This window comes from Canis aureus, chromosome 11 (assembly GCF_053574225.1).
Source record: "Canis aureus isolate CA01 chromosome 11, VMU_Caureus_v.1.0, whole genome shotgun sequence".
In the NCBI taxonomy this organism is placed as follows: Eukaryota; Metazoa; Chordata; class Mammalia; order Carnivora; family Canidae; genus Canis; species Canis aureus.
Genome location: NC_135621.1, coordinates 71,995,351 through 72,018,739, shown reverse-complemented (window position 1 = coordinate 72,018,739; position 23,389 = coordinate 71,995,351). Strand labels below are relative to the sequence as shown.

At 56.3% G+C, this 23,389-nt stretch overlaps 1 protein-coding gene across 2 annotated transcripts in view; it reads left to right on the top strand.

Annotated features, from left to right (window-relative positions):
• ADD2 (adducin 2) overlaps positions 1-23,389 on the top strand; it is an 88,497-nt gene that overhangs the window by 55,811 nt on the left and 9,297 nt on the right. For both annotated transcript variants that reach the window (XM_077915821.1, XM_077915822.1), the window contains exons 4-12: positions 425-563; positions 7,022-7,173; positions 7,551-7,631; positions 10,841-10,990; positions 12,188-12,331; positions 14,020-14,118; positions 18,019-18,195; positions 22,025-22,282; positions 23,258-23,377. In XM_077915821.1, the coding sequence (XP_077771947.1) occupies positions 425-563; positions 7,022-7,173; positions 7,551-7,631; positions 10,841-10,990; positions 12,188-12,331; positions 14,020-14,118; positions 18,019-18,195; positions 22,025-22,282; positions 23,258-23,377 (1,320 nt within the window). The remainder of the gene's footprint in view (positions 1-424; positions 564-7,021; positions 7,174-7,550; positions 7,632-10,840; positions 10,991-12,187; positions 12,332-14,019; positions 14,119-18,018; positions 18,196-22,024; positions 22,283-23,257; positions 23,378-23,389) is intronic.

Below are 23,389 nucleotides of genomic sequence, written 5' to 3'. Positions count from 1 at the left end.
GCGGGGAGCACAGCGAATCCTTCCGTGTCCCGGGAACCTGGGGTCCCGAGAGCCCGGGCAGAGCTGGCGCCGGGGCCGCACGCCGTTCCGTTCAGCTCTGCCGTCTGACACGGCTCTCGGTGACTGAAGCGAGGCCCTGCGTGTCTGATGGCAGAGGCGTGGGGGGCGTAGGGGTCGGTTGGGTGGGCGGGACCCGGGAAGGACCTGGAGCCTGAATTTCTGGACAGAGGGAGCAACAGGGGCCTTCCCCGACAGCAGCTGGGAGGGTGGGGCTCCTGAGGTCCCCGTGGGTTCCCGGTGCCGTCTGAGGCCCAGGGGCCCTGTGAGCCCTGGTCCAGTTGACCCGGGGCAGGGGCGGCTCCTGGAGGGGTCGGGAGCCTCCCCATAGAGCCACCGGGAGGACCAGCGCCTCCGCCCGCTTCAGTCTTTCAGGGAGGAGCTGGAAGGCCTCATCCAGGAGCAGATGAAGAAGGGCAACAACTCCTCCAACATCTGGGCCCTGCGGCAGATCGCGGACTTCATGGCCAGCACCTCGCACGCCGTCTTCCCGGCATCTTCCATGAGTACGTGGGAGCTGGGGAGCTGCCAGGAGCAGGGGTGGAGGAAGCGAGGTGGGGAAGGGCGGGTGGGTGGCCAGGGGCCAGGGCATGGGAAGACCCACAGGGGAGTCACCCCTGATGCCCAGAAGTCGGGGGCGGGGCTCACGGGGAAGTCTCTAGTTCTGTTGGGGGAGGGGGCAGGACGACTTGGTGCCACTGTTCTGAGAGGCAGAGCAGCCCAAGTGTGACTCCGTGTCCCCCTTCGTCCGTGGGTCACGTGAAAGGGGGGGCTTTGCAGCTAGAAGTCTCTTACGGGGCCTCTGCTTGAGGACCGGGGTGCAGAGAGGGTCCGGCCGCCGACCCCCACCCCATGCAGAACCGAAGGAGGGTCCTCGCGTGCTAGCGGCAGCCCCTGACTCACACCCCTTCCTCGGTGCCCGGGAGCCACTGCCCGGCAGGTGGCAGGTGGGGGGGGTCGCAACCCCCTGGACAGGCCAACCGGACTCCGCAGCCAGGCCCGGGCATGACACCCTCTTCTTGGGTCCGAAGCTCTGCCCACAGCCTTGAAGGAACAAACACACTATCCCGCAATCGCACAGATACAGGATTGCGATCAGAAATCAGGAAAATAACGAGGAAAGGGGGGAAATTACAATCAGGGTCCTGTGTTCTTTCAACCAAGAAATGACTATTTTCAATATCTTGGTGCATATCCTTCCCGCCTTTTTCTCTTAACACGCATAGATGAGGGAAACAAGAATGGAATCACATTATTCACGTAAATTGGGTAGCTTTAACGCATCTCGACTGATTTTCCACACGGTAGAACATCATTCTGTAATAAAGGGTTGGTGAGGCTGTGCGGTCCTATAGCGTGATCGAATGTGCCGTAGCTTATTTAACCAGATTCCCGTTTTTAGGCTTTTAGGTTATTTACAACTTTTTGCTCTTACGAACAACGATACAGTAAATCCTTTCATTTATTCTATGACCATTTTCTAAAGATAAATTACTGGAATTAGAATCGTTGCATTCAAGTATTCGCATGTTTTAAAGATGTGAACGCGTAATGCCAAATTACCCCGGAGAAGTGCAGAACCAGCTCACGCTCCCACCAGCGCCGTGGAGCGCCCTTTCCTCCATCTTCATTGCAGTACGAATTATACTATTCGTTTCATCCTCCTGATTTGATAGGCGAAAAATAATACTTTTTAATGTGCATTTATTTGATCACTAATGAGATTAGATACATTTTCACACTGTGATGATTTTTTTTTGTAGTAAATTGCCTTATGGCATTCCTTGCCAGTTTTCCTACTTGCATATTCTTTTCTTACGGGTTTTTAAATCTTTATAAAGTGGAACTAGTTCCCTATTACCTGTCAAATATATTGCATTTTTTTTCCAGTTCCTCTTTTGCCTTTTTTGTTCATGTTTTTATATTGTAGAACTCTTTAATTTCCATATAGCTGAATCCTTGGTTACTTTTCATTGTGCACTCAGAAACACCTTCCCCAAGTTTTATCATCTCATGGGACAAATAGCCTTATTTATTTTTTTAAAGATTTATTTATTTATTCATGAGAGACACAGAGAGAGGCAGAGACACAGACAGAGGGCTCCCTGCAGGGAGCCCAGTGCGGGACTCGATCCCGGGACCCCGGGGTCACGACCTGAGCTGAAGGCAGATGCTCAACTGCTGAGCCCCCCAGGTGTCCCTGCCTTAATTATTCTTAAAAATAACTTAAGAATGATTTTGTTAAGTCCCCTCCCCACCCCCAGTATTTTTTTTTAATTTTTTATTTATTTATGATAGTCACAGAGAGAGAAAGAGAGGCAGAGACACAGGCAGAGGGAGAAGCAGGCTCCATGCACCAGGAGCCCGATGTGGGATTCGATCCCGGGTCTCCAGGATCACGCCCTGGGCCAAAGGCAGGCGCCAAACCGCTGCGCCACCCAGGGATCCCCCCACCCCCAGTATACCTCAAAAATTCCCTATTGGGATTTTGATTGGGATTATTTTAAATAAATAGATTAATTTGGTGGAGAATTTATAAATTTATAATTTTATATTAGAATATAAGCTCCATGGGGAAAAGATACTTGTATGTTCTGTTCATTGCTATATCCTAGAATAGTGTCCTGGACTTAGAAAAGTAGCTGGCACAGAGTAGGGGTTTTAAAAATATTTGCACAAATGAATTTTAAGTCTGTTCAGAAATGATGTATGCCGTCTATTTATTTGCCTTTTTAAAAAATGTCCATTTAGAAAAGGTTAGTCGTTATTTTTTTTCTTATTTTATTTTATTATTTTCTATTTTATTTTATTTTCTTATTTATATTAGAAAAAGGTTAATCGTTTTTCTATTTTATTATTTTATTTTCTTATTTGTATTAGAAAAGGTTAGCCGTTATTTTCTTATGGTCTCTACTGATTTCTTATTAAGTTTATCCTGGAAATTTTATATAACTTTGTTATTTTAAATGATTTTTTCCTCCATTCAGCTTTCTGGTTATAGCCGTCTTCCAGGGAAAGTAGGTTCTTGTTGCACTCTTAAGTTCTAATAGCTTCTCTTGGGTATTGTATCTCGAAAAATCACATGACCTGCAAATAATGGTCATTTTCAATCCTTTATTCCAACATTCACCCTTTGGTTTCTTTTTCTGCTTTTCTCACTGCATCCATTACAACTCTCAGAACAACGTTTAATAATAGATTAGAGAGTAATCATCCTTGTCTGGTTTCTGACTTTAATAGAAATCCTTTATCACAAGAGTTTGAGTTCGTTATATTGAGGAAGTATCTTTTCATTCCGGTTCAATATGAGTTCTTCTCAGAAATGGATGTTGAATTTTATAAAATGCATTTTGGGCATTTATTGATTTTTCTTTCTTTGAACTATTGATATGATGAATTATATTAATAGATTTCTGCATATTGAACTCTTTTTTTTCATTCCTGAAATCAGTCATTCCTGGTCTTGATGCATTCTTTTGAAAATACTCTTCTAGATTTGGTTTGCTAGGCGTTTATTCAGGATTTTGCATATTCATGAATGAGATTGGTCAGAAATTCACTTTTTGTGCAGTCTTCATTTAGTATTGGTATTTAGGCTGTAACTTCATAAGATAAGTCAGAGTGATCCCCACCCTTCTCTTTGTCCTGATGGATTTTAAATAAGATAGGAAGTCTCTCTTCCTTGGAGATTTATTATTTACTTGTAAAGCCATCCAGATCTGGAACATTTTTGATAACATTATTTTTCTCAGTTTCATCTAGGGTTTTTAAAAAACTTATTTTGCTGCTGCTTGAGTAAATTTTGACTATATGTTTTAAATAATCCATTTCATGGAGATTTTCAAAATTATTAGAGTGATTTACAATATTCTACCATTTAAACTTTCTGCTGTAAATGAGATGACATCCTCTTCTCATCCCTGGTGTTGTGTATTCCTTCGTTCTTTTATGGCCAATCCAGATGTTGGTTTATTCATAGATGTTCTCACTTAAGCCAATTCTTGGATTTCTATATTGGTTCTACTAATTTTTTAGTTTCCCAATTCACTGATTTTGTTTTTTTCTATTCACTAATTCTTTTCCATAACTTTTCTTTGGTTTATTTTTAGTTTTTATAGGGTAGAATAAAATGGATGCTTTATTTACATTTTTAATTCAATAATAAAGACATTTTAGGCTATGGATTTTTTTCTCTGAGTGTAAGTTTGGTCTTATCCCAGGCATCTTGACACAATATTTCCTTTATTGTTAATTTCTAGATAGCTTGCAGTTGCCGTTTTGATTTTATTTTGTTCTAAGAACTCTCTGAGAATGAGTTTTCTCATTTCCCAGCGGTTGAATTTGTATTTTTTTCAGGGCCTGTTGATAACATCTGTCTTTATTGCATTGTGTTTGGAAAATGTGGTCTATTTAACGTCTGTGTTGAGGATTTATTGAGATTTTTCTCTGTAGCCTAATAATATCATTTTTAAATGATATGTAAATATAGACTCTATCTCCAGGGCATAATATTTCATCTGTATCTTCATTTTTTTTTATTTTGTAAAAAATGAGAGTTGTGTTTCTTCCACTGCATATTTAATTACTGTTCGTTTCTCTTTGTATTTCTAGTAGCTTTTGCTTTGTATCTTGATGAAATTACTTATATATGTAAGTGGTCTTTATAGCTATAGCTTCTTTATGGATCATACGTTTAGTTCCTGTAGAACGACCGGCCCGGCGGCCCTCCCGCCATGGGCTCTGCTGCCTGGCTTTGTCTGGGGGGCGTTTGCCTTGGCTCTTCCTCCCTTCTTGCTACCAAGGGTGAATATTCCAGAAGGATATGGCTTTCCCTCATTTCCACTTTGATAATAATATTGTAACCTCTGTTTATTTCTGGGGCCTACTTTTGATGCTTCTTTTCCATTTACCTGCCTCGTGTCACTTTAGTCTCATCCGTTGGCAGACCTCCGATAGCGTTGCCTCCTGGCATTTATTTCCATATCAGAGAAATCTGAAACAGCCTATTTTTTTTTTTTTTTTTGTTCCTTTTGGTAGATGTTGGTGCCTTTTCCCCTTTATCCTCGTATTTCAGAAATGTGCCGGGAAGCATATAATTGCAAGCCTTTTCTCTTTATGGACGCTCCCCTCTGGAATGTAGTAAATCCTTATAATTCACGCAGGTCTGTTTCCAGCTCAGAAGTCGTTCCCGTGGGGCCGGTGCGGGATCTGAATGTGTCTCCCTCCGGCCTGTGTCTCCCGCCGCGCTCCCTTTCTTCCTCATCGTTTTCATGTCTCTGCCTTTATGCTCTTTCTTCTGAGAGAGAAGCGGAGCCGAGCAGCATCCCCACTGCCCCCACCAGCTCTGGCGGGAAGACAGTGGGGTGCCTGGACGTGGAATGAGCCGTGGGGGCGTCTGAACCCGGACGCGAAGCGGGGAAGGTCCAAGAGTCGGGAGTTCAAGCACAGATCGGTTGTTCTTTGTTCAGCTCCGTTTGCCTTAGGATTTTGCGGCCGTTTTGTGTTTTTATTTGGGTTTCTCTTTTGCAATAGTGTGTCCTTCAGTCTTAGCGCTCTTTGGGGTGGTTAGGGAGTTTTCAGCTTTTTCTGTGTTTTCCTGGATCCCTTGAGTAAATGGCTTGGTGGGCTCCGAGTCATCAGCCTGCGCTCAGTCGGCTTAGCTTTTGTGAGGCTGCTCAGAATAAGCTTCTCTCTCTCAAAACCCCGAGAGCAGGGGCTCGGGGAGGCCTGTGGAGCCTTCTAGTCTCTCCTCCCACCTGGGTGTGCGGGGGGCAGGGGGACACCGACAGGGGACGTGGGACACAATGATGGGGCTTTGGACCCATCCTGGCTTCCTGGCGCCCTGGGCCTCCACAGCTATTTGTAAGAGAAGGACTTGGAGCAGTCGGGGTCCAAAGACCCTCCCAAGGACAGCTCCCCGGCCTGGCTGTGTCAGGGGGTCACGCTCCCGTACACCTGCCTGTGGCTGCGAGGGGGGCCGAGGGCCCAAGCAAAGAGCCCACCGGAGCTGGGGGCAGAGCGGAGGGAGGGATCCCGCCCGGGCCGATTCCAGCTGGAAAGTGTTGACTTTGGAATTCCGTTGTTGTTATTTTTGCCGGTTCAGCTGAGCCTCTGGACCACTTGTCTCTGTTTCCCGTCAACCATGGTCAGTAGGCGCGTCCCTGGAGGTGTCCCTCCGCCGCGGACACGGGCTCGGTGGCGACATGCCCGCCCTGCAGGCCCAGCAGCCCCTGCCCTGCATCCCCGCAGACCAGCTCGTCATTTCCGCGGGCGGCAAAGGTGGCAGGGAGCTCACTGAGGCAGTAGAAGCGTCGAAAGGGCACTTAACCCCTGACGCTTTGGGGGGATGTCGGGAGAGGCAGCACCAGCGGCTCCCAGCCCGACGTCATCTTAAGCCAGAACCGTTTCCTGTTGATGCTTCCATTGGTTTCTAGACACTGACTAGAGGGAAGTGCGGGGCTCAGACACCTCTCACGCCTTCCAGGGGCCTGCACGGAGCCGTCATCGTTTTGACAAGTTATGCTACGTGGTCTAGTTCTTTTTTTTTTTACGTGGTCTAGTTTAAAACAGGCCGATAAGCAGGCCTACTGCTTGGCGGCATCTTCACCAAAACCAGCTTCTGAAACGGACCCGCGCCTCCGCTCGGGACCGACTCTTCCTTTCTTCGGTGCCCATCTTTATCGGGAGCTTGGCCTTCCGAGAACCCTTCATTCTGTGGTTTGAATCTGGCCATGATTTTTGGCCAAAAGCAACGCCATTTTTCTCTGAATAAGCAGAAGACTTTCTCGGGCACAATACCCCCGGGATGAGGGTCAGAGAATATTTAATTCCCCGCCTGCAGACGCCTCTTGTGCAGTGGACGTGCCAGTGCGAATTCAGAGAGGGCGAGGGCGAGGGCGAGGAGGGACGGGGCACACAGCAGCCCTGGCCTGAGCGGCCCCGTCCCCACCCTGTTTCCCCGCAGCCTTCTCCATGATGACGCCCATCAATGACCTCCACACGGCCGACTCCTTGAACCTGGCCAAGGGGGAGCGGCTCATGCGGTGCAAGATCAGCAGCGTCTACCGTCTCCTCGACCTCTACGGCTGGGCCCAGCTGAGTGACACCTATGTCACGGTGAGCACAGCATCTGGGCGGGGTGGGCACCACCCGCGGGAGAGCTCCTGCCCACTGCGTGGCCACGCACTGGGCCTCCCAAGGTTTCTAACCAGTGCTCACCTTTCCTGGGGCCCCTGCCCTGGATAAGGAGCTGGGAACCCCTGGATCCTATTCCTGGGGCCACCCTTGACCATTGGGGAGTCCTCGTGTCGTCCGTTGCCACGGTTCCAAATGAAGGCTAGGTCCTCTCCATCTCTCCGGTGCTGGGGGAAGATGAGGGTTCTTTTGAGTGAATTTTGGGTGCCATGGACTCAGGGGAGGAGGGCATTCAGGCAGCGTGTCCCAGGAATGACCCTCCCCCTCCTTGCCACTGAAAACGCGTGTTTTCCCTCCAGCTGAGAGTCAGCAAGGAGCAAGATCACTTCCTCATTAGCCCCAAGGGAGTTTCTTGCAGTGAGGTCACCGCGTCCAGCCTGGTACGTATAGTCCAGCGTCGCGCGGTCCGTTCCTTACACGAAAGCAGCCTTCGAGGACGGGTCATTTCCAGATCGGCCACTGCCCTCCTGCTCCTCGTGGAGCTCGCGCTCTGGTCTCGCACGTCATCCCAAAGCATAGCACACCCCAACCGTGAGGCCAAGTGTGAGGTGCAGGTAGCACGTCGGAGTAGGGGGTAGGGGGAGGAGATGGGCCTGGGGTCGGACCCCAAAGTCTGAGAGTTGAGGAATAAAGTCTGCAAAATACTGGAAAGTCTGCAAAGTCTGCATCGGGGAATATCTTAGAACAACAGCCAGTGCTTTGTCTCCAAGCAGAGCAAGAGTCGCCTAGTGCCGGTGCCATTAGCAATAGTTTCTAGGGTCCCTTTGGGTTCTCTTGCTCCTTTTAGGTACAGTAGGAAGAAGCTTCCAGATCAGGAAAGATTCCTGGGTGGAAGGAGGAAAGAGGTGGGAAGGACTGTCCTACCAGCAGAAGAGGCCCGGTGGCTCTTAGATGCTGAGGCTCTGCTGCTGTGCGTATGCCTGGGGACAGAGGGTGCCCCCGGGGCCCCTGCCAGGCTTGAGGCATACGGGTTGAGCCCAGGTGTGCAGCAGGAGAGCCAGCTGACCAAGTCACAGAGCATCTGGGCAGGGTGGGACCCTGACTGCCAAGGCCGCTTTACAGGCAGGAGGGGACACTGAGCCCAGGGAGGTGAGTGACCTGCACACGGCCACCTAAGGAGGTCAGGGCCGAGGCACACTGGGACCAGACACAAGGAGGCACACGCTCCGCCTTGAAAGCATTTGTGGCCTCGCTGGGGAGGCAGACAAGGCAGGCGATGACTGAGTCAGAGTGAAGAAGGCTCCCCTAGAGCAGGACACTTGGGGAGCCCCGCAAGGGCACAGGGACCCAACAGGAGGGGCAAGGCAGGAGCATGTGGGCTGGCCCGATGCTGAAGGAGCTGAGCCTCCAGGAGCCACAGGATAAGAAAATGTAGACCAGGGCAGGGGGCAGAGACGGGCAGAGAGGACTGTGTCCCCGGCAGGAGGGCAGCTACACCCAGCCAGGCGCCGGCCAGACCCTGGCAGACCTGGGAGGACAGTGGGCGGCTGCGTGTGCTCACGGACCCAGTGGGTGGGGGGAGGCTGGGAAGGGGATAGGGACCCGATGGTAAGTGTCCCCGAAGGCGTTCTTGGGGCTTGTCTACTGGGCAGGCGGTGAGCCGCTGAGCTGACAGCCAGGTTCCCAGGTAGCTCCCGGCCTCCGCCAGCTGTGTGCGGGAGGACCGGCAGCAGGACGGCTGGCTGGTCCCCCGAAGGGGTGCTGGATGGTCCCGGGAAGGGGTGCTGGCTGGTCCCTGGAAGGAGTTCAGGCTGCTGCAGGCTGGTCCCGGGAAGGGGTGCTGGATGGTTCCAGGAAGGGGTGCAGGCTGGTCCCTGGAAGGGGTGCTAGATGATCCCATGAAGGGGTGCTAGATGGTTCCAGGAAGTGGTGCAGGCTGGTCCCGAGAAGGGGTGCAGGCTGGTCCTGAGAAGGGGTGCAGGCTGGTCCCATGGAGGGGTGCAGGCTGGTCCCCGGAAGGGGTGCAGGCTGGTCCCCGGAAGGGGTGCTGTACCGGGTCGTGCACCGAGGCGGGAGCGGGGCTTGGAGCAAGGCTGAAGCTCATGATGGGTAGGAAGCCCCGGGGTTCCCGTTAGCTGGAGGGGCTGCTGGACATTTCCGTGCTTACACGGTGTCAGTTGTCTCTGCCTACACGTGATTAAGGAATAGGCTGTTGTCCTGCTGTGTCACAGGCGAGGTGCCCTGGTCCCGGTGATATTCTGTGCGACTGTTTAGGTCGGGGGGGTGGGCGACCACAGCCTTCCTGCGCGGGGCCCCCCGGAGCCCAGCCGTCGTGTGCACCCGCACCCGCACCCGCACCCGCACACAGGAGCGTGTGATTCTCAGCCATGACACCTCCTAGCTCCCGGGCATCAAAAGCAGCTTATAAGACCAGTGAGTAGTTCCAGATTATAAGACCAGTAGGTCCTTTAGGATCTAGCTCTCGGGTGATTGGTAAATGGTGTTTATTATACTGTTGTCTTTACCTTAGTGTGGATGCTTAAAAATTCAAAATAAAGAGTAAAAGAAGAAGAAAAAGCCTCAGCTTAGATGTTACTTCCTCTGGGAAGGCTTCCCTGAGCCCCTTCTTTTACCGGGACAAAGACTCCTCCCGTCTGCTTCTAGAGAATTCTGCGACTGACTCTCTCCCAGCACCTCTACCCAGGGGTGATCTGGGGACCAGCAGCGCGGGTTTCCCTCGGGAGCCGGTCAGACATGCAGACTCTCGGGCTCCATTCTTGGCCCTGCTGAGTCAGAATCTACATTTATTTCTTTTACTTTGAATTTTAGTTAACGTAGCCTCATGCAGCATTGGCTTTAGGAGTAGGATTCAGTGTCCTCCCTCACATACGACACCCGCGCTCATCGCAGCACGTGCCCTCCCGCCCCCATCACCCTCCTGGCCCCTCCACCACCCACCTCCTTCCGTCTCCTCCAGTTTATTCTCCTCCGTTAAGAATCTCGTATGGCGTGTTTCCCTCAGCCCTCTTCTTCCCCCCTTCCTATATTTTCCTCTGTTTTCCTTCTTAAATTCCGCACGTGGGTGAGATAACGTGGTTCTTTGTCCTTCTCTGGCTCGTGTCATCTGGCTGTGTCCACGTCTTGGCAAACGCTGGATTTCAGTCTCCTGGATGGCCGAGTGATGTTCCACCGTAGAGACGGGCGTTGGGTCTTGGCCATGGCACCCTGCACCTCTGTGAGGCTGTATCTGCGGGTCAGTGCCCAGTAGGGCACCTGGCCATAGGGCAGCTCTATGCGCTGTGCTCCGGCGTGGCTGCCCCAGCTCGCGGGGCGTCTGCATTGTGACGGGCTCTCCGGGCGATTGTCAGCCCCGTGAGGTTCGAGAGACTCTGCTCTAGCCGAGGTCTGCATCTGAACTTTGGGGCGTCAGACTCTTAGGAGAAGTCCAGTTCCCTGAATTATAATCCCCACGTGTCCTGTTAGCCTTGTGCCCACTGAAGGCGGGAGCCAGGTCGTGCTCTCCCCACGCCCGGCGCAGCCCTGGCTCCTGGGGCGACCCGCTCTGAGTGCAGGGTTACGGCCCAGCCGCGGGGAAGCCCGTGAGGCCTCTGCCTCCCCAGGGGCCCTCAGTTTCTCTTCCCTGGCCCAGATCAAAGTGAACATCCTGGGAGAGGTGGTGGAGAAAGGCAGCAGCTGCTTCCCGGTGGACACCACGGGCTTCTGTCTGCATTCGGCCGTCTACGCAGCCCGACCGGACGTGCGCTGCATCATCCACCTGCACACGCCAGCCACGGCAGCCGTGAGTGTCGCGCTGGGGCCGGCGTCTCAGTCCCTGAGCCCCCGGGCCAAGCCGAGGAGGGGGAGCACTCAGTTCAGTGTCCCGACCCTAATCCTTTCCGCTTGTCCAAGCCCGGGAGTCTTGGTTAGGGGACCCCAGGGGGCCGCGCGGAGGGTGCTTTACTGCCCCCTCCACCCCCTGTGGCACACACACAGACGCGCCCTCGCCCAAGTGCTGGCCCCTCTGGACCTTGCGCTCCGGTCAGAGCTGGTGGGCTGAGGGCTGGCACCCGCCGCACCCCCGGCCCAGGTCTGGTGAGAGGTCTCGATAGACGGTGAGACGGTGGGAACCTGGCCTCGGCCGCGTCTCATTGCCCAGGGTGGGCGGAGCGCTGGGGACCCACCCGAGCAAGGAAACTCAGAGCAGAAGGAAGACCCTGGAGCATCAGGTTGTCCCCCGGGGCCCTAGCCACTCCCCGTGTGTCCCTGAGGCACAGCCACCAGCGCGGGGTGGCCCCTCCAGCTTCAGCCCCTCCTACTGACCTCCAGGCCGCAAGCCTAGAGGAGCCGAGCGGGCTTGTCACTGGCCTGGGGCTTCTTCCGCGAGGCACAGCAGTTACGAGCGCTCAGACTTTCCAGATTTGGGGCCAAGACTGATGTATTTGTGCTGAGCGTCCGCTGCTGCAGGGCCCGGCTTACGCGTGGGGCAGAGCGAGCGGACAAAGCCAGACGGCTCTCCGCCAGCTCTCCGTGCTCCTTCTAGTAAAAGGCAGGGCGTGGGGGTGGATCGTGACCGTCCCCTGCAGCTCCCACCGCCCTGCTGCCAGTAAAATGGGGCCTCCGTGTTCGTGCCCTGACCTCAAGGCGGAGGACGTCCACCCATGCAGCCCGGAGGGCCGGGGTCCAGCTGCACCCCAGCCGGTGCCGCCTGCACTGCTGCTGCCTCCTGGGAGTCTAGGCGGAGGCACGGGGCGGGCGGCGGGGGCAGCAGCCCTCCTTCCCACGGGCCCTCCCAGGAGCAGTCAGGGAGGCGCACAGGGAGCCGTGTGTTGACCTGGCTGCCGCAGGGATCAGAGGAGGCGGCCGAGGGCCAGGTCCCACCAGGCGCCATGGTCACAGGACAGGGGCAGGCGTGGGGCCTGGCCGTGCCCCTTGGAGCCTGCCGTGAGGACAGGGGCTGGTTGCTGCAGGTGCTCACCCTCCTCCCGTCCCCCGGCAGGTGTCAGCCATGAAGTGCGGCCTCCTGCCCGTGTCCCACAACGCCCTGCTGGTGGGGGACATGGCCTACTACGACTTCAACGGCGGGATGGAGCAGGAGGAGGACCGGGTCAGCCTGCAGAAGTGCCTTGGACCCACCTGCAAGGTTCGCTCACTGTTCCCTGGAGACACGCTGGGGCGGGAGCCTCAAGAGCCCACAGCGTGAGAGACGTGTGTGTGCTCGGGGGACGTGTGTCGAAGTCACACGTGAACAAAATAGTGGGATGGAGTTCCCTCTGCCCCGTTGTCCTGAGGTTCCAGGACACGCTCCGCGGTGGTGTTCACCTGAGCTTCCTGAGCTAGGATCCTAAACACATTCTCCTTTTTCCCTTAGCAATATCCAGGAAGCACCTTTGTGTGGTTCTGAATATTCTCGAAGTCACTGCCTTTAAAAGTTTTTTTTTTAAATTTTTATTTATGATAGTCACACACAGAGAGAGGAGAGAGAGAGAGGCAGAGACACAGGCAGAGGGAGAAGCAGGCTCCATGCACCGGGAGCCTGATGTGGGATTCGATCCCGGGTCTCCAGGACCGCGCCCTAGGCCAAAGGCAGGCGCCAAACTGCTGCACCACCCAGGGATCCCGAAGTCACTGCCTTTAAATTAGTAGATTGTACCTCGCAGTATGAATGGCTGTGCCACCAGCCACCCTAGCGGTGCTGTGACTGGACGTTGGAGGACTGCTCCCCTCTGGCTTCCCTGAGTAGATAACATGCGATGAAAACCCTTTTGGTTCGACCCCTGTATATGCCTAAAGTCATCGCCTTAGGATAAGTTCCTGCGGATACACATCCCAGGGCTCTTACGTCACACCCCGGGGCTCTTACGTCACACCCCGAGGGCTCTTACGTGACATCCGGGGGCTCTTACGTCACACCCCAAGGGCTCTTACGTCACAGGGGCATGTTGCCCCCTCCTTCCGCAGGATCTAGCGCGTGTGAAAAGGCTGCTTCCCTGCGGTTTCCCCAAACTTGAGTGTTTTATCACTTTCACTTCTTTTTTTTTTTTTTTTTTGCTAGGTTGATACAGAAAAACAATCTCACATCATTTGGTTTAAATCTAAAGAGCTATTTTTTAAAAATATTTTATTTGTTCATGAGACACACAGAGAGGCAGAGACGCAGGCAGAGGGAGAAGCAGGCTCCATGCGGGGAGCCCGATGCGGGACTCGATTCCGGGACCCCGGGGTCACGCCCTGGGCCCAAGGCAGGCGCTCCACCACTGAGCCCCCCAGGCCCCCCCCAAACACCTATTTTTTAACTGCACGGGATTAGGCGTAGCCGGCTTAGCACGGGACGTTCTGGCGCTGAGCCTGGGTTGACGCGCGCCTGTGCCTGGCCTCGAAAGGCAGTCGCTGCCTGAGCCACTTCCAGCCTGAGTCCCCGTCTTCCTGTGTCACGCACGGAGGAGAAACCCCGTCCGTCTGATGATCTCTAAGTCAACTACGTCACAGGAGCAAGAGGTTGCTTCTAGGGTCAGACCCTCGTATTGGGTGTGACGTAATTTCATCCACCAGTTTTCCAGATGTCCGAGAGCCCCGAGACCTAAAACCCCAGGCGTTGCCCAAAGAAATGGACCAAGCTCTCCGGTCTCGGTTTTAAGAACTGTCTCCTGTCTCCCAGGGAGGGGGCTTCGGGTTAAGATCACACGTGGGGCGACACGGGGGCAGTGAGTGAGGAGTTGGGGCCGTGCTTTGGGACTGGGTGTGGAAACTGGCCTGGAATAAATGCAAAATCTCTCCTTAACTCCCGTTTGAAAGGCTCGGAGCTTTAATCGGCCGTGTGCTCCTCTGCAGATCCTGGTGCTAAGGAACCACGGGGTGGTTGCCCTGGGGGACACCGTGGAGGAGGCGTTCTACAAGATTTTCCACCTGCAGGCTGCGTGTGAGATACAGGTGAGCAGGGCCCTCGGGGTGGGCCTGGCCTGGCCCTACGGAGGCCCCCGCTGTGGCCGCAGAGGTCCTGGGACCCACCACGTAAAAGCCTCCCCTGTTTCTCTGCCTTGGCGCCACCTTATCCTTCGAAAGTTCCACACTCACGTCGGTTTTGTGGCTCTAGAACATCTCTCAGCGTCAGACGTGTGCCCCTCTTGGGGGCCAGGGCCCAGGGCAGGGAGCCCATCAGTCGGGCCGCAGAGAAACCGTAACAGGGGCATCGAAGGCCTCACCCTGCACCTGTCCCGGGTGTAACGGTCACGCCTGGCGACGCCCAACAGGCGCCACGTAGGCGGGTCTCTCTCTGCCTGGAGGGTGCAGTTGGCAAAGCCCGTGAACGTGGTCCAGCCCGGGAGAGGTGGACAGCAGGCCCGGGTGGCGCTTGACACGGAAGCCCGGACACGGGAGCCACCAAGATGACAGGGAGCCCACGGCCAGGTTCCCCCGAAAGTCGGGGATAGGAGACGGGCGGCTGGGGGTCGCCCGTGATCTGGGGCCCCTGGAGGGGCTGCTGGGAGAGCAGTAGGAAAACGCAGATCCCGCCGTTTAGCCAGGTCGCACCTGCTCCCTTTGGGGTGCCCGGGGGGAGGGGGGGCGCACAAGCTGAAAGGGCCGGGCCCTCCCCGGCTGGGATCGGTGCCCCCACCGCTTCTTTCCGCAGCCTGGCTTCCTCGGGGCGCACGGGGCTGTGGTCCCCATGGGTCCCTGTGAGGATGGCGCCTCCCAGATCAGGAGCCGCGTGGCCTCCGACGGGAGGGCCTCCGGGTGCCCTCTCCTGGCTGCTCAGGGCGGAGCACGCCGGCGCGGGACCCGCCGTCTGCCTGGGGTCGGCCGGGGTTGGGATGCTCCCGAGTGGCGGTGGGGATGCGGCAGGTGGCGCCCTTCTGAGCGATTTTTTAAAGATTTTCCGTATTCAGTCGTGAGACCCAGAGACAAGCAGAGCCGAAGGCAGAGGGAGATGCAGGCTCCCCGCGGGGACCCGATGGGAACGCGGTCCCGGGACCCAGGGTCACAGCCTGGGCCGAAGGCGGTGCTCCACCACGGAGCCCCCAGGGCCCTTCCTCAGGGTCGCCTGTGCCGGGGGACAGGTGTGAGGACGGTGAGGAAGACGCGTGGGGAAGGTGCGCAGCCGCCCCCCCGGCCCGGGAGCTGCAGCCCCTGACAGAGGCCCCACGGCCCTCGCCTCCCCATCCGGGCTCCTGCGAGCTCCCTCGCTTACTTAAGAAGAGGCTGCCGTCCCTTGGCAGGCAGCCGGGCCCTGAGCGGATGGGGGAGATGCCCGTGTGCCCCCCACGAGGCGCCGATGTGCCCCCGGCCCCGCACCGACGCCTGTGCCAGCGAGTGAGCCGGGCAGGTGGAAGCGCGGAGCCCCAGGCCCCGGCCCCTCTCGGCTGCACCCGCTGCCACGTTCTCTGCAGTCGGCACTGGCTCCAGGCCACCTCGTCCCAGTGCGTCGGGTGACGGAGGCAGCTGGCCCCCGGGAAGGCTCCGGTGCCTTCCTTGTGGCTCCTGGGGCAGGGAGGCGTCGGAGGAAGCTGGAAGGGGCGGAGGCGGCGAGGCAGGCTCAGGCTGGAGGCGGGCGGCAGGGGCGTGGGCCACCCAGGGTGGGGTCACGGCCGCCTGGGGACGGCCCCCAGCTCGGCGCCCAGGTTGTGCTGCGTCGTGGGCCCACCTTCCGCGCTGGGGGTGGGGCCTGGCCGGGCAAGCACGCGGCCGTGGCCATCTCCGTGGCTCAGGCCCGGGGCCCGGCCCATCCTCCCGGGACGGTGTTCCCACTGCTCCCCGTCGGTTTGGGGTCCTGGGCACTGGGTCACCCCAGCTGAGACAGGCGCCCAGCTCTGCCTGCAGCAGATGGGAGGAGGCCCGGACGGTCCCCTCCCTGTGGTCCATGGCCGCGGAGATGGGGGACGCGGGGCCCTGGGCAGCCCTGTCCTCCTTTGGGACCAGCAGGTCCCGGGCCCGTCGCCTCTCTCATGGGCGAGATTATTGCTCATAAACGCGGACGCGCACCCTCCGTGCGCCCGGGCATTCTTGGCGCCTTATGGTATCAGCTTAGGTGACGCTTGCGAGGCTCGAGCGCCTCTGGCCTTCGTCTTACAGAGGGGGAGGCAGGCACGGGAGGCCAGGGAGCGGCCCGAGTGCCAGGGCGAGGACGCGGCCCCAGGACTCGCACCGGGAGCCCACCTCCAGGTCCCTGGCCGGCCCCTAGCGCTGCACGGCCTCGCGGCCCAGGGTCTGCACCGGGCCCAGGGCCCCGGGGAGCGCCGCCGGCCACAGGGTCCCCCCGGCATGGTAACGGGCCTTTGGTTGCGATGCGCGGCCCCGGGGGGGCTCCCCAGCCGGCAGCAGAGAAGCTGGGCGCGGCGGCGGAAGCAGGACTCGTGAGGGCACGTAACAGGCAGTAGGCGTGGACTCGGGGCGACCGGCACCCCCTGCTGCCCCTGCTGAGGTCTGCCCCCCGGGACGCCGGGCCCCCAGCTCTGGGGCTGGAATGAGCCACGGGGAGTCCCCATTTTCGCCAGGTGTGGGGTCATCGGTCCAAGATGAGGATGCGGGCTTCCGCGGGCACACGTCCCGGATGCGGAGGGCGAGGAAAGTGAGGGCTGTGGCCCCTCGCCTTCACAGGGTCCCGGGTCACCTCGCGGGGATGGCCTGGCTGACCTCCAGGACGCCCCGGGCACTCGTCACACTGCCGGAGCCCACACGGGCCAGGGCGTGTTCCCACCCGTGGGCTCAGACACGCGGGCTCACCTGCAGGCCGAAGCGCAGCCTTTGGTCTTCAGCAGAGACTGGAGCGCTGGGGCTCCTGCGATCGGCGTCCCCTTCCGACGAGGAGCTGACAGGCTGGCACGAGGCGACCAGGGGCACAGCTCAGCCCCGGGCGCACGACCCGGAGCCCCCGGAGCCGCCGCGCTCCTGCTGCCGGAGTCAGCCGGACGCCCGGTCGTGACCTGTCATATCTGAGCGCTGGACCCGGGGAGGGACCGGGAGGCAAGGAGATGGTCAGGCTCGTGCACCCGGCCGCTGGGGTCGCACGGCTCTCGCCCTCAAACCTGAAGCCCGCGGCCCGCAGCCGTGTGTCGTAGCCCCTGGCCGCGGGGCCCGGACGGTGCGGCGGGCACCCCAGGCCCAGGGGTCCAGCCGTCGTGTGGCCCCGTCTGGGCTTCCCGGACGCGCTCACCGCTGCGAACGAGGAGTCTCCGTGAGGCCCGGTCAGGCCGCGCCGTGCTTCGAGGGCCAGGACGCCAGCCTGCCTTCTTCAAGGGCTTTTCCTAAACAAGAAAAAGGCAGGGAGGGGGATTTTAGACGAACAGAGAGATGAAGAAGGAGAACACGGTGCGCACCCACTGCCCACCACCCAGGCGAGGAAGGTAAAGCCTTCAAACGTCAGACGTCTTCCTCCCGCGGGAAGGAGCCGCTGCAGACAGGCGCTGACGGCCTCTCGGGAGCTGACCTCCCACCTTCCCCAGAAATGACCCCAGGTTGAGGTTGGTCTGTATCCCAGGTAACGCTTCAGCCTTCTGTATCGCTTTAGCGTTTAGTATTCTAGAGGGATGTTGCTTAGTTATTCGTGAGACACGGAGAAAGAGAGGCAGAGACCCAGGCAGCGGGAGAAGCAGGCTCCATGCAGGGAGCCCGGCACGGGACTCGATCCCGGGACCCCGGGGTCACGCTCCGCCGCTGAGCCCCCCGGGCGTCCCTGTATTGCGTTATTCCTAAGGCTTCACACTTGTGGTTTCTTCCTCTTCTGGTCTCCAAGGGCCGGAGCGGCGTTTCCTCCGGGAGGAAAACCCCAACCACCGCTCACATCTCCAGGCGTGTGCACACACGCAGGCTGAGCCTTTCTGCGCCTCCCCGCAGGTGTCCGCCCTGTCCAGCGCTGGGGGCGTGGAGAACCTCATCCTCCTGAAGCAGGAGAAGCACCGACCCCACGAGGTCGGCTCCGTGCAGTGGGCAGGGAGCACCTTCGGGCCCATGCAGAAGAGCCGGCTGGGGGAGCACGAGTTCGAGGCCCTCATGAGGATGCTGGACAACCTGGTGAGTCCCCTGCCGCTGCCCTTCCCGGCCGGTCCGCTGAGACAGTCAGGGGGACACCGTAGGCGGGCACGAGAGGGGCGGCACCGGGGTTAAGCTGTCAAGGCCTCGTCGGTTGGCGACTGACTCACAGTTTGGAGTCATTCTAGTAGGAGTTGAGTTTTTTTAGACGATGGCCTAGCGCCCCCGGCTCTAGGGGCTGCGGATGCCGTCTTACGTTGTGGCTCAGCTCTCTCTCGGGCAGTTATTTCTGCTTCTCTTATCTCATGACTTGAATGTAGCAACCACGTGATACACGGACTGCCCTACAGTATCCTGCGTAACGGCTGCATGAGTCCATCGTGGAGGGGTCACCCGGGACGTGTCCGGGGGTCGGCTTTAAAGGATATGGGGTGTAGAGTTTATTTTTTAATTATTTTTTAAAATTTACTTATTCATGAGAGACACAGAGAGAGGCAGAGACGCAGGAGAGGGAGAAGCAGGCTCCATGCAGGGAGCCCGACGTGAGACTGGATCCCAGGACCCCGGGATCATGCCCTGGGCCAAAGGCAGATGCTCAACCGCTGAGCCACCCGGGTGTCCCTGGGGTGTAGAGTTTAGTTGGTGACGTGACATAACTGGGGGGCAGCTGGGAGGCGAGGAGAGCGCGCACGACGAGGAGCTGGGTGCGGGGAGAGACTGCGGCTTCTCTGATTGGTCGGAGAAGTGAAGGACGAAACCCATCCCCGGACCGTGTCCGTACCTGACTCGTGTTCCCGTCCTCACTGCCACCGCCGTGGACCCTCTTTATCGTGACCGGGTCATTGCCGTGCTTGATCTTTTTCTCCTTGCCCTCGGGTCCGTCCAAACCACCCCTACCTTATCGTCAGGCTGACCATGAGGGTCACTTTGTAACGATGAAAAATACAATCTGCCTTGAAACTACAATTCCCAGTAACACTCATGTGCCGAGTAATCGACGCCTAGACAAAGCACCAGGGCAAGGGAGTTTGCTACAGAAATTCCATCAAATCTTTAAGAAACAGATAATTCTTCTGCCACTTAAACTGTTTCAGAAAAACAAACAAACAAATAAATAAACAAACTGTTTCAGAGAGTGAAAGTAGGACGTGGAACATAACATAATTCTAACAGGTTCAGGGCAGTCTCGCTCTGAGTGGATGGCGAATGCTGCGCGAAGACCGGCAGGTGGTGTCCAGCGTGACATGGGAGTGAGAACACACGATAACCCAGGGACGGCTCATCCCTAGTATTCGAGGAGGGCCTGATGTTACAAATCTTTTAAGTATGTTTCATGATCTTAGTGAATCAAAGGATAAAAGCCTTTTGGTCTTTTAAATAAATATCAAAAGTTATCTGCGGGGCGCCCGGGTGGCTCAGTCGGTAGGGGTCTGCCTTCGGCTCTGGTCATGATCTCGGGGTCCCGGGATCGAGTCCTGCATCGGGCTTCCTGCTTATGGAGCCAGCTTCTCTCCCTCTCCCGCTGTCTCTGCTGCCCCCACCACACTCATGCTTGCTCTCTCTCACTCTCGTGAATAAATAAAATCTAAAAAAAAAAAAGTTATTTGGGGGACCCCTGGGTGGCTCAGGGGTTTGGCACCTGCCTTTGGCCCAAGGCGTGATCCTGGAGTCCCGGGATCGAGTCCCACGTCGGGCTCCCTGCATAGAGCCTGCTTCTCCCTCTGCCTGTGTCTCTGCCTCTCTCTGTATGTCTCATGAATAAATAAATAAAATCTTTAAAAAAAAAGGTTATTTGATGAAAATGTATCCATTTATAAAAAAAATAATAGCTGTTAAGAGAGGAGGACGCTTACTTAACATGATTAAAATAATTTTTTTTCTCGGAACAAGAGCCAATATCTTGGTGAAGCACTAGAAGTATTTCCACTAATTTTGAAACAAAATAATGATTCTTGCTGTCAGCAGTTTTAATATTGTTCTAGAATAATATGGGAACAGGATCTGAAATAGTGAAGCATCAAAATAAAATAAATATTGAAAAGGAAACAAAGTTACTTGTCTGTATAGGTATTATGGTTACATGCCTATAAAGTCCCAAAGAGTCAACTGAGACAAAAACATTAGAAGTAACGAGTGCATTTTAAAGTAGTCAGTTAAGAAAATGCATTTTTAAAAGGAGTAGGTTTTTTTTGCATCTTAACATATAATAATATATTTGAAAATACAGTAATGGGAGGAAATAGCCCTATTTGCAAATGCAGAAAAACCATAAAACATTGAGCAGAACTGATTTAAAGGAAACCATAAAATTTTACCAGTAGATGTCAGAGGAAGCCTGAATTCAGTGAAGAGACACAGTTTCCTCTTGGTTAGAAAATTCCATAAGGTGGGGACACCCGGGTGGCTCAGTGGTAGAGCATCTGCCTTGGGCTCAGGTCGTGACTCCAGGTCCCGGGATCGAATCCCACGTCGGGCTCCCTGCGTGGAGCCTGCTTCTCCCTCTGCCTGTGTCTCTGCCTCTCTCTGTCTCTCATGAATAAATAAATAAAATCTGAAAAAAATAATTCCATAGGGTTAAGAGGGCCCCTTTCCAAATCAATGACCTCAATGTAACCCTTCAATGATAGGGGAGCACAGAAGGACTTTGCAAAAATGTTTTTCCAAGTGGAACTGAGAGTGGCCAGGAAAACCCTATGAAAAGAAGAGTAATTGAGGATACTTGTCCCATCACATGGTAAAGCGTGAAAAAGTTTTAGCAACTAAAGAGCAGAGCCCCAGTGCAGGAAGGACAGGCGAATCAGTGGGACAGAGAATCAGAAACGGATCCTAAATATATGGGGGCTGAACACAGGGCAAGTAGGCATCTTATGAAGCAGGAGGAGGAGGATTGACTGCTAGCACTTTGGGAAATAAAGAAGATAAATCATTTATTTCAACCAGAAGAATTCCTGATTTATCAAAAATTTATAACATAAAATAGACTCCTAGATATTTAAAAACGGATTTATACGTTTGATGCTCTTTTGTTGGGAAACAACTCACCGAGCGTGGTGGGAAAGTCTGAAACCATGATGACGAGCATTGACAGATATGATATTAAAATTGAAAATGTATATTTTTATGCACTCTCCCTCCCTCTCATCCTAACGCTGGGAGGCACGCTCAGTGGGGAGCGCTGACCCGGGGAGCCCCCCACGCAGAGCACCGCCCCCGGACTCTGGGATCGTGACCCGAACCAAAGGCAGAGGCTTGACTCACTGAGCCACCCGAGCAGCCCAACCGCAGAGATTTTTAGTGCTCGTCCCTGGGGATGAGATGTTTGTGTAAAACCCACTTTTGTCTTATGTTTTTCCATATTGCCCGATTTTTGTAGATAGGTCTGTATTTTCTTTATAATCAGAAACATATTTTAATGCCTCCTTAATAAAAAAAAAAAAAAAAAGGCAAAGCGAAGGAGGACGGGTCAGGAGCTGTCCAGATGACCGTTCCCAGTGCGCAGCGGCCCCTCCTCGCTCAGGGGGCGGGTGTTCCTGAGCCAGACCTTCGGCTTCGGAGAAGGAAACGGCCTAGAGACCTGGGAGTCGGGAAAACGAGGGCTGACTGTTGGAATCAACTGGAAACTCTTAAAAATCCTACAGCGCAGAGCACGCGGGAGCTCTGAGGGCGCGGGCAGCAGCCTTGGGAAGCCCCCCGAGGCTCCCCGGGGGCAGCCGGGGTGAAGGAGGAAGGTCGGGGCCGGGCCCCGGGGCGCACGGCGCAGACTGGGATGGAGGAGACCGAGACCTGGAGAAGGGGGGGCGCGGCGTGTGGGAGCCGTGCACGGGGGGACGGTTCTCCCCATGGTAAGTGGCCGCGCCCCCGTCCCTTCTAGGGTTACAGAACAGGCTACACCTACCGCTACCCCTTTGTTCAAGAGAAAACCAAACACAAGAGCGAGGTGGAAATCCCAGCCACCGTCACGGCCTTCGTGTTTGAGGAGGACGGCGCCCCGGTGCCCACCCTGCGGCAGCACGCCCAGAAGCAGCAGAAGGAGAAGACCCGTTGGCTCAACACGCCCAACACCTACCTGCGGGTCAACGTGGCTGATGAGGTGCAGAGGAGCATGGGCAGCCCGCGGCCCAAGACCACAGTAAGGGGGACGGCGGGCGGACGGGGGGCCTGGCCCCGCCTCTGGTTAAGCCTGGGGCTGGGGTCAGATTCCCATGGGGCTTCCCACTGGGCTCACGCCCCCGGGGCTCTGTCCCTGTTCCCGCACCTCTGCGCTGGGCCGGGGTCCTGGGGAGCAGCTCCCTCCGGGGCCGACTGACCCTCGCTCCCCACTGCACAACACCCGGGAGCACGTGGCTTTTGCTTCCTGCCCCCACCCCCCACGGGGCTTCTGGGGAGGTCCCGGGCGTCCAGCATTTGGACTGTGGATGCAAGCCCAGGAGGTGGGCGGGATGCTGCGGTCTCCTGCGTAGGCTCCCGCTCACGCCCCTTCTCTGTCTCGGGCTCTCGCACACTCACGGACACGTTGGCTCTTCATCTGATGTTTTGTTGACACTAAAGTAGCTAGGAGCCAAAGAGAACAGGCTTTTGTTAAAAATAAATAATAAAAAAAAAGCAGCCCTGCAAAGTGCAATCATAAGTCAGGGCCCCCGGGGGGCTCCGTCCGTCAGGCTCCCAGCTGGCGACCACAGCGCAGGTCGCGACCTCAGGGTTGAGGGACCCAGCCCCGTGTCGGGCTCTGTGTGCTCGGTGTGGAGTCCGCTTGGGACCCTCTCTCCCTCTGCCCCCACCGCTCTGAGCAAGTACATAGAATCTGAAGCCGGTAAGTCACCCGACACTGCGCTTGGGCGGCTGCCTGCCCGTCACGCCGGGGGTCAGGGTGCGGGCCGGCTCTCCAGCTGCCGCCGACCGCTGGACGGGCCCTTTGGCCCCTGGGCCCCGATGCCCATCTCTGCTCCGGGAGGCGGCCAGCCCTGCAGGAGGCCCAGGCGGGGAGCGTCCGTGCGCGGGCCTGCTGACCATCCCCGTGGGCCGCCCGGCCAGACCTCGGGTGGGCCCTGGGGCGGCGTGCGGACCTCACGCCTCTGCCTCACCCCCCGGTCTCGTGTGTCTGCAGTGGATGAAGGCCGACGAGGTGGAGAAGTCCAGCAGCGGCATGCCCATACGGATCGAGAACCCCAACCAGTTTGTGCCTCTCTATACCGACCCCCAGGAGGTTCTGGACATGAGGAACAAGGTAAGGGCAGCT